This window comes from Polistes canadensis, unplaced genomic scaffold (assembly GCF_001313835.1).
Source record: "Polistes canadensis isolate GaletaPanama2010 unplaced genomic scaffold, ASM131383v1 scaffold_562, whole genome shotgun sequence".
NCBI lineage: Eukaryota > Metazoa > Arthropoda > Insecta > Hymenoptera > Vespidae > Polistes > Polistes canadensis.
The window spans coordinates 1-10,871 of record NW_014570109.1 but is presented as its reverse complement, the minus strand read 5'-3'; the positions used below and the strand labels follow the sequence as shown (position 1 = coordinate 10,871).

The 10,871-nt window shown below is 31.8% G+C and overlaps 1 protein-coding gene across 2 annotated transcripts; it reads right to left on the bottom strand.

Annotated features, from left to right (window-relative positions):
• Nucleotides 1-447: 447 nt before the first annotated feature.
• Nucleotides 448-8,105, bottom strand: LOC106792695 (dopamine D2-like receptor). Of its 2 annotated transcripts, none has more exons than XM_014759195.1 (3): nt 7,784-8,105; nt 5,326-5,813; nt 448-5,079 (listed from the first exon to the last, which is right to left on the bottom strand). In XM_014759195.1, exons 1-3 carry the CDS (start codon nt 7,912-7,914, stop codon nt 4,871-4,873), a joined length of 828 nt encoding a protein of 275 aa, XP_014614681.1. In that variant the 5' UTR covers nt 7,915-8,105; the 3' UTR covers nt 448-4,870. The 2 variants fall into 2 exon arrangements, with proteins under 2 accessions (XP_014614681.1, XP_014614682.1); XM_014759196.1 differs by having other exon boundaries at nt 5,326-5,801; nt 7,784-8,102.
• Nucleotides 8,106-10,871: the final 2,766 nt, after the last annotated feature.

Here is a 10,871-nt window from a genome sequence, read left to right as displayed (position 1 = left end):
AGTATGTTTTAACTTTGTCGATACTTGCTATTAAAATTTAATCAATTTTTTTGAGTGTTTAATTATAATAATTTAAAGAATATGTAGTATTGTAAAATATGTTTTAGTAGTTTTCTATAGTTAAATTTAGTTTAATTTAAATATTAGAAAGTACATCTAAAAAATTTCAAATACAAATTTTGCAATAATATTAAAAATAATAAAAATTTTGTAAGCCATCTTAAATTTTTAGAAAAAGAAGAATGAAATTCTCAAGTATGGAGCAAAGAATGTGGAAAGCCACTGTGTTAGAATGAACATCGCTAAAGTTACGAAAAAGAATATAAATTTACACTTACCGTTCTAAGTTTAAAGAGCTTTTTGGGATATAGGATTGCATTATCCAGGTAGGGAAAGTGCTATTGTTACATATGCATCTATAAATAATTTTTATAGCGAAATAAATTCTTCATTTATACTGTAATATTTATTTTACTTTTTAACAAGTGCCTGTTAGCGTGGGTGCTTCGAGTATAGTAATTTATTTCCATTTGTATGCATGTATGTATGTATCTATGTATACATGTACTTAATTACATGTGTGTAATTATTTTTACGAATCGTCTGTATGTATATACTTATGTGTTTTCTTTTTTCTGTTTTTTTTTTTTTTTTTTTTTTTTGTAGCGATAATACATACATTTATAATTGCGCTTATATTTTGCGCTTCGCACAAATTTATCCATACGTATTGCCTTCGATACATACACACAGATTGAATTTTCTAAATATATCTTCCTCTTTCGTCTCGTTATACGTAGTTTTTCTTTTTCTTGAAATTTCAACAAACAAAATCATTGATCGTGTCTCTTATAATCTATGCCCTGTATAGACCATTGTTAAATAGTTATTTTTAATTTAAGAAATTTGTTCATAGGAAAACCTCTTAAGTTATTCACATTTGACAATACATTCACTTTTACTTATTCACTTTAACTTACATACTATTTCTCTCTTTTTTTGTCAATCATTCTTTCTCGATGTGCAACGTTGAGTCACCTTAAATCTATTATTTCAATGATTAAGTACGATCATCGTATCGATTTGGGAAATTTCCGGGCCCAATTAGAGAATCTCCAGAAATACCTTTATCATTTTTTTTATTAATTTTTTTTATTTATTTCTACTCACTCTCTCCCTCTCTCTCTCTCTCTCTCTCTCTCTCTCTCTCTCTCTCTCTCTTTCTTTCACTATCTTTGATTTGATCACTCTGACACACATTCGTTAATTTTTTCAAGAGATATTTACATTGAATATACAGACATAATGCAACTTCTTGTTTCATTTTTTTTTGTTCCTTTTTTACTGTCATTAATTAGTATAATTTATTTATTGTTACGTAGTATTATTTATTTCTTGTATTTTTCATTAATATATTTATGTCTGCGATTTTTTATTATGTAAGTGCATGTATCTACGTGTGAATACGAACGCGCGTGTGTTTATGAATGTATACATAGATGATATTTATTTACAAGAAAACGGCAACTTATCAGGATAGAAAAATACAACGATTTTACTAATGATTATAATTATAAAACATCGTCTTACGTTTTTTAAAGAAAAACGTTAGATAATACTTAACACAAGACTAGGCTTACTTTTTCCTTCGTTTCATTTTCTCGGAAATATTCCTTGGCATTTTTATCTTATTTTTTTTTTTTCACTTGGACAATATCGTGACAGAATAAATGTTAAAATAATTACATTTTGTGGGGTATTATATTAATTGGTTTACAACTTGACTGACAGATCTAATTAATTTAATAAAAATAATTAGAAGAAACCTAGTTGTTTTTTACAGTAATAATAAACGAAAATTTACCACAATCCAATCTCGTTTTAATACTCATCGTTTTATGCATTTGCGTATGCACATACATATATGCGTTAAAGAGATTTATTTTTTGTTACATATGATACAAAAAATTTAAACGATCCTTCAGTACATCGAATTTAATTTACATGTCTTGTAAAAAACCCAATAAGATAGGATTCTAATTGGACGTTCCATAGGTTACCTTTTCTCTATTTTTATTTATGAACCAATTCAACATTTAATTGATTAACTTATAAAAAATTGTTTTCCTCCTCGTTTTTTGTATTTAATAATTCCGAGTTTTATTTGTATCTTCTCTACGTCGGATGTTTGTGATAGACGAACACAAACGGATTTCACTAGCACGACATAGAAATGCACTTCCGTCGGCTTCTGCTTCCTCTTTTTGGCGACACCGAAAGCAAAACCACTGAAACTTAACTAATTAATAAGCTATCGATGGCATCTCATGGCGTCTGATCACGTGCGAAATAAATTTTATGCTTGATGAGGGATGAATTAGAAGAAAGATTTAAAATAAATTAGACAAAAAAAAATATATGAAAAAAGTAAAAACGTTTGAAATCCTTAAAGAAAAAGATGGATAAAGTGAAAGAGAATAATTTAGGTCGAGTTCTTTAAGTCGATCATCTTCGTATTACCTTTTCAAAGGAATTCTTTCATTTTGATAATTTTTCGCTGAATTTACGGAATTATTATAAGCTTTAACGAATCCTTTTTAAATCAGCAACTTTTTACAATAAATTTTTTCACGCTCGTACTTTATCTGTTATATATATATATAATATAAGAAAAAAATATATTTTTCTTTTTTAATTATAGTTGTCTCACACATAATTTGAAATTAGTTATAAATTATGGAGACACAAATATATCACGGGTAATTTAAAATTCCTGTAATTATATGTTTGAAAGTGTAAACAAATACTGTAATTTAAGCTTCGTCAATTAAACAGATTTTCTAAATTTAGTATAAAAAACGCATCGTAAAAAATAAATTAAATGTGTTAATATGATTGCATCAATCAAAGTCCACAGGAATCCTAAAAAAGAAAAAGAAAAAAAAAACAAAAATATGTCTGTAAGTTGAATGTAAAATACGTCAAATTTACAAGACTCATAAATCAAGCGAAAACGACGTTCCTTTCTCGACGGAATTTTTTCTATAATCATCGAATCAGAATAAATTTGTAGATGTAATTATTACCATGACATAGATAGATCACTTTAACCTCCCACAATTTCGAACGGCACAAAAACGTTGGAATAATTTTATTTTATTTATTTATTAATCGTATGTGTGTGTCTAATAAGTGGCACCCGTTCGATTAGATTCTACGATATTTACAAATTTACACGATTAGACTTAAAAGCTAAAAGCTTAGTTGGGAAAATAACAGAATAAAAAGCTTTCATTCGATTGTTTAACATTATTGCAATAAGACGTGACACGCGCAAAATATTCTAAATTGGCCGAGACGTATACGTTTACACTTATACATACTTACTCTTATCATTTTTTATCCTAACTCTTTCCATCTTTTTCTGTTCTTATCGCTCTTATACAATAAGTGAATATTCACTTTCTTTAATATGTGTTGTATGTGTGTGTATGTGTGTGTGTGTGTGTAAGAAGGTTCTTTGAGAGTCGATAGAACGAATGGATAACACTGTGTAATTTCGTACTAACACACTGATATGTCTGAAAAATTCGATCGCGAGTTATGTTCGTGATTTTTCCTTACTTTAGGAAATTTTTGTAGTCTCCACACAAATCAAAGATGCGAAGATGATAATCCGAAATATTTGTCTTTCATCGATTTTGTATCTCTTTTAATGATTTAAATCATTCGAGTATGAACATTTCTTTGCGTAGATGCATGTTCGTGAAAAGTTAATATCAGAATTGGTTAGATATATGCATAAGATGGTGTACGAGTTCAAGAAGTACACCGAGTCAAAACTATCCCACGAATATCTATGTTTTAGTGAGCATGTTTATTTTTCCCCGACATTTGATAGATGGAATCATATTCGTAGAAACTGCGGTTTCTAAATTTGTTGTTGCTGGTTTGCTTGCATTCATTTTTCGACTAACGCTTTTATTATCAGAGCAAAAAATATTGCTAAGTTTTAGGATAACTAGGATAGTAATACTGTCACGGCGTTAATCGATATATCTACGAAAAATGTAGGTATACTTATAGTAACATTCGTACACAAGACAAATATTCCTAGTTAATGAACCCCGAGTCCCTTTTTCTTTCTGTTTACTTTTATCTTCTTATACATTTCTACAAGTTCAACGGAAAAAATTGGAGTAGATAGAGTCATAAAGAAAAACGATGTCGTCGATGGAAGAACGTTTTCTATCGAGCGACGCTGTTGTTATTATTACTATTATTATTATTATTATTATTATTATATCTCAATTGAACGATTACGTTCGAAAGAGTCCTTCGAATAGTCGTTTGAAATTTATACGGAGATACTTTGTACAATTGTAACGTTCCTTAATTTATATTTTAAGATCATTAGCTCGTTCACATCTATATTCGTCAGATGGTATTGGTAAAACAAACATAATCTAAGATCCTAAATAATTTTGCTACAATTTATGTTTTACCAATAGATATTCCTAAAAGAGAAACAAAACTTAAGCAAAATATTTTATCTAAAAGTCAAGGAAAAATATATTTGTTATTAATAGCCTTACTTTATAATATAAGTTATCCACGAATGATCTTTGGAAAACAAAACCCTAAAAAAGTTAACATATGATACTCGCAATTAGGAGTCATACTCATAATTAGTGCGAGACCATAAACTCTGACACATTGATGAACTTTAGTCTTTCCTAAAATCTAATATTTCATTTCCTTTTTCCGCTTCTTTCCAAGAAAATTTGATGTTCCCAATTTATTCGACTCAACTTTGCAATGTCAATATGTAATTTTTTTCGCAATTTCTTCCACGATTTAATTTCGAAATTTAAAGGCGCATAAGTTTACCGAAGGCCTTTCGGAATTCGGGGTTGAAGACGGTGTATATGACGGGATTGACGAAACTGTTCATGTAACCGAGCCACGAAGTGATAATGAAGGCCGTGACACCCGGTTGACAGGGTTGGGCTAACTTGTCGCACATGGCATCCATGATGTTGCACGTGAAGAAGGGTACCCAGCAAATCAGGAATGCGCCTGTAATAGTTAGGCGAAAGGTATGCTTCTAATATAACCAAGTTAAGATTTAGTAAACAGAGATAATGAAAATTGAACATGGGTAGATGCAAGATTTTGAAGAAAATGATCGATGTGTAGTAACTTGTAATCCAAGTTTCAAAATGTTTTAACTAGTCAAGTTTGAGTATGTCGATACTATATTATCGATAAGATAAGTAATATTAAACCCTTACAAGAATCACCTATATTGTTAAAACTTCTTACCCAAAACAATAGCTAGAGTTTTAGTAGCTTTGCGTTCCCTCTTGGCTGAACTTTTTTCCTTCTTTTTCTTACTCGCCTTGTTACTCTTATATATGTTGAACTTCGAACCAGAACTCGCGTTCTTCTTATCTTTTTTACAAACAGTTGAGCTGCCAGATAATACGCATGGTGGTTTACCAAGTTGTAAAGGTAGCAAGGATCCAACACTTTTGAGCCTTTTAAGTTCCTGTTTGTTTCCATTTCCATTCTTTTTCCGATCCATTTGCTGAACACTAGTAGCCGCTGCTGATCCAGGCCTTGCTGAAGGTGGTGGCGAAGATGATGTTGAGGATGATGGCGCTGATGTGATCCTTGGATTTGGACTTGGACTCGAATTCGTCTCGGTTCGTTCGTGTATCATCGTACTGCTAGCTGCACCGTTGTAACCCGAATTCCTTCGACCATTTGATTCACCCAATTGTGCTTGCGCCACGGCGCTGAAACGACAACTATCATTCGAGTATCAGAAACCTTGGGAATCATTTATTCTGGGTATCACGAATTTGATAAGGTCAAATATTTTTCGAATCATTTAAAAGGATTGCAAATAGTTTGAGATAATTAACTTAATTTTGAATGAGGTTAAGAAATTATATTTTAAATTTAGAAATTAGATCATAGCAACCACTTTTGATAGATAAGAAAACATTACTTAAGGTTTCTAATATTTTGAATCGTTTTGATTACCCTTTATACTTTTAGCAAAACGATAGTAACTTAAATATCTTTGATTATTCCATCGGTACATATACTGAAACGATTCCACCATCATTTGAATATTAGAAACCTTGGGATAGTTTTATAGCATGTTACGAGTTAGACAAGGTCAAATACTTTTCTGAATTGTTAAAAAAGATATTAAATGGTTTTGAGTACTAAATTTCATTAGTGATTAAGTTAAGAAATTAGGATAACGCTTCTATCGACGTTTCTCTATCTCTATTTCTCATTCTTTATTGTGATTACATTGAAACCCAATGACTACTATCTCTACAGAGAACTACTTCCGATTAAACGTCTAGCGTAAATCGAAACCTTTCATAGCAGACTCGAAAATGGGGCCGAGTAAGTGATACTTCGTACTTATACTCACGATCAAAAGTACAAAGAATCGAATTCTCCGACATTGTAGAAGGGAAAGTAGAGAAATCTTTGCGAACCGAATATCTCCTAGTTCTTTCTTTTTCTATCCATTGTATTCTTTCTGTCGGTTAACTTCTTTCCTTCCTTTCTTTCCATTCTAATACTTTAGGAGAAAGAAAAAGGATCGATAGTAGGTGCCCGAGTTTAAACTCAGACGAGATTCTCTTCTAACGGAAGTCGTTCGACCGAAAGTAGAGAAAAAGAGAGAATTAGAAGATGACTTAAGTAGAAAAAGTTTTTGATCATTTTCTCTCCCTTTCAACGGTTCTCTTATTACTAATAATTCTTTGTACGTGACAATGTGAAGCGTTAAAAAGAAAGAAAAGTTAAGAGAGAAAGATATATATATATATGTAAGTAAAAAAAAAAAAAATAAAGAAGAACAGAAAAAAAATGTAGTAAGAATTCGTTAATTAAATAATCTAATTGATGATGAGAAAAAGCATATATCGAGTTATACTAATTTCAATAAAACACGCTTGGATAACACTAAGAGTAAGTAGTACAAGTGTAATTATTTTAAGGGCTTTTGGTTTCGTCCCTTCCTATGCTTTAATACGAACGGTCCAGGTAATCCTTACTGCTTTCCGCCTTTCGACGAGATGACCCTACGAAAACTTGTTTATCAAACTTCGGTCTCAACTGCGATATAAGTCGCAACCAGGGATAGATATTCGGTTATAACTGAAAATTATATTAGCGAACTCGTTCGAGTTTATCGTGACTTCGATTATGACAAAACGATTTTTAGTTATTAGATAGTAATCAGATTTATTTTTCTATGGAGATCAACCGATACGTATAAAATTCGAAAAATATATTGTTCATTTGCATGACAAAGTATCTGACGATCTCTAATTTTGTTTTATCTCCGTATATATTTAAAATATAATTATATTTTTACATTTATATATTAAATAGATAAAATATATACATTTTTACATTAAATTAAAAAAATATATATATATTTCATACCAAGGTTTTAAGTTATACATAGCTAATAAGAGATAAAAAAAAACCCCTTTCAACATAAATTTATTTGGAAAAAAAAAAATAATTAAATTAAACAAAGAATTAGGATTAATTGAAGAAGAGGTGAAGAAGAAGAAGGGATTGCATAGATTAAATATAATTCGTGAAAATATTTGACCTTGAACGTGAAAAAGAAGAAGAAGAAGAAAAAAAATAGAAGAAGAAGAAGAAAAAAAATAGAAGAAGAAGAAGAAAAAAAAAACCAACATCTGTCGAAATAACGAAACGAGTTGTTTTGCCTTACGCTGCTTCTTCGACGACAGTGGCTAAGAAAAATTCAGTGCTCTTGTCATTGGAGATGACGACTACTGGATCGAGAGGCGTTTCATCTTCATCTTCGTTGCTCCCGGAAGCTGTGTTCGTTGGCTCCTCCATGCCGGGAGCCACCAAGGCGGCTGCCCCCAACGCCGTCTCGGCGAACCTTGCCACAGAAAACCCACTACGTGATCTTAGTCAAAAGCTTTCTAGAAAAGCTTCTACACTTATCATGCTTTCTTTTCTTTCCATCGTTTCAGCCAGCGTCGAGTCATCACCGCGAAAAAGAAAGATAGAGAGTCAAGAGAGAAAGAGAGATAAAACTAGCGAGATAGAAAAAGCGAATGAAAAAGAGAAAAAAAGAGAGATATATATAAAGAATGAGACAGAGAAAAATACACATACAGCATGAACTGGAAAAGGATATCTATCATGCGACCTATGAACAACGTTATATTTTCGTTTAAAAGGTTAAATGCGACCTTATTTCTCAGGAACGATATCACGTTTACGAGTATTCTGCCACATTGGAGATATGAAATGAAATAAACCTTCGGTGTTCAATTGATGCCTATACACAGTAAGAATTCTTTAAGGATAGATGGAATATTATTGGACTGATATAATAAAAATAGATTAGAGAAAGAGAGAAAGTAGATTTTATAATCCTGCTGCTCTCTCGTGTTTTATACAGATACAAAAAAAAGAAGAAAATTTATTTCTTTCGTTTCTGTTCTAGCTAAGATAAATTTTAAAGTATTTAGAATCAAGAGAAATTCTTAAAAAGAAGAAAAAAAAATTGGATAAAGAGATAGGTATAATCAAAGAAGAAAACAGAAAACGAGCTTTGTTCCTTCCTTCAAGATAACTTTAAAGAGAACCCCATTCTACAGATGCACAAAATCCTACCACAACTTTTCCATTTGGATTACCAACTAAGTTCGGACTATCTCGTTAAAGGTCAACTTTTGAATTTTCGTATGAGAAAATTTGATAACATTTGGATAATGGATGATAATAGTAATTATTTGATAAACAACTTCTGGTAATAACGAAAAATCGTTAACTTTTTAATACCGGAACGGGACCGTGCTTTTTCTTATTTATCATCTGCTTATTTTCAAATACTACGTAACTACGTAAGAAAAATAGAAAGAAAGAGAGATAGAGGTATACTGATAAAGATATAACGAAAGCAACGGTTAATGCGTGACAGAGGCAACCATAAGTAGGTTGGTTCCGTAGTCGAGAAGAAATTTATTTCCAAGAAAGGAAACGTAGATCGCTTGACTTTTGTAGATAACAGAGCGCGAAGGATGCAAGGAGAACTCGTGATCTCAGAAAATACGCTTTAACACTCAACATTGGCCAGGCAAAGACGATACTACTCATAAGTTTTGCTAAGTATCGTCGAGGTCATGCTTGGATACCGACCCAAATTTCGTTTCATATGGTTACGTAGTCGATAAGACTAGATCGTTCAACGCCAGAGAATTTTGCTAAGGATAACCTATGTAACATGTATGCAAGTATGCATATATATATACGTATTTACGTATGCATCTATACGCTCGTATAGGAGTGAGAGTGAGTGAGTGAGTGAGTGAGTGAATGAGACAAAGAGAGAGAGAGAGAGAGAGAGAGAGAGAGAGAGAGAGAAAGAGAGGGAGGGAGAAAGGATGTAACTGGGATTAACGCGGAACTGAGATTATGTTGGATACACAGAACCCAAAAGGAAAGACGAAGTTAGAGAGCCAAAATGTGGCTCGACGATGTAAACACCTAAGTCCAATTTATCGATAACACCTCCCCTCTTCTTCTTCCACTTCCTCTTCCTCCACCACACCTACTCCACTTCCACCTTCTCTTCTTCCATCCCCGAACAAACGAGAGTTATGGAACGAAACCATAAATACTAACAAACGGGTCCTACCGCGAGAGCATGTGTAATTAATTCCATACGCGTTCTACGATAACGCTTTGATGTTAGATCCTCTGTGTTAAATGGGTATACATAACGGTATCAACCTACTCTCTCACTCTCTCTCTATGTGTTATCGAACCTACACTTACAAGGTTAAAGTATGAACTATGGGTTATATCTATCTTACTTTGTGAATGTGCATATGGTAATTTTCTCAGTTTTTAGTAACAGGATTTACCCTATCTAGAATTTTTAACGACGATCGAGAAGAGTATTTCGTTTCGAACGAAACGAAATGTAAATTGATATCTTATAATTTCATTCGTATAAGTTTGTTTTATTTATCGACGTATACGTTTTGTGAGAATTTGTTTTAGCCTAGAAACAAGGCAAATATTTTGAAGACCTTGTGAGAAAATAATAGTTCGAAAGTTTTGAATGAATTTTTGTGATATTCAAAAAACAACCGAAGACAATTTTTTCGAAAAGGGAGCAATATTATTTATTTTTATTACATATTTGAAGCAATTTCTCCTTCTTGAGCTAACTTTATGAATCGAAACGTACTCGCTGTTGTAAAGTGTCAAGTGAAATGAAAAAACACGCGATAGGGACCCTTACGAATCCAAATCCTTAATCCTCTATAAAAAATCACCTCGAATTTGGGCGAGATATTCCTATGGGTTTCTTTTTTTTCCTTCTTTTTGGCGCTTTTTTTAACGATTTGGGAAAGAGTAACAGCTAAAGCATCTCGAGCGTATCATTCCAATAAATCCTTGTGTCTTTTCTAATCGTATTTTCGTATATGCTCGCGTGCAGAAGCGTTCGTGCGAAAGGTCGCTATAAGCTTTAAACACATATTATAAATTTGTTTCCATTTATATGATTAATATTTGTAAATATTTTTAATCAGTATTTTCAAATGTTTTAATGGTATGTTGATAAATATTGTAAATTGAATTAATAGTTGTTCGAGGATTCAAGGAATAGGAAATTAGAAGGTTTAAAAGAGATGCGCTAAGAGAAGACAAGGAGATAGGCGAGATAGGCTAGTGGACTGTATTATGTTAATTTCTGGTAGAGTTTGTGTGTAACAAGATTTATTAGAAGATTTTAACAGAAAGAATAGAGATGTCGAAAGTATAATGAATTT

Coding starts and splice junctions, on each gene's coding strand:
- LOC106792695 (XM_014759195.1), bottom strand. CDS start 7,914: ATGGAGGAGCCAACGAACACAGCTTCCGGGAGCAACGAAGATGAAGAT. Junction 5,814..7,783: donor ACTGTCGTCGAAGAAGCAGC/GTAAGGCAAAAC, acceptor CTCGAATGATAG/TTGTCGTTTCAGCGCCGTGG. Junction 5,080..5,325: donor AACTCTAGCTATTGTTTTGG/GTAAGAAGTTTT, acceptor TAACTATTACAG/GCGCATTCCTGATTTGCTGG.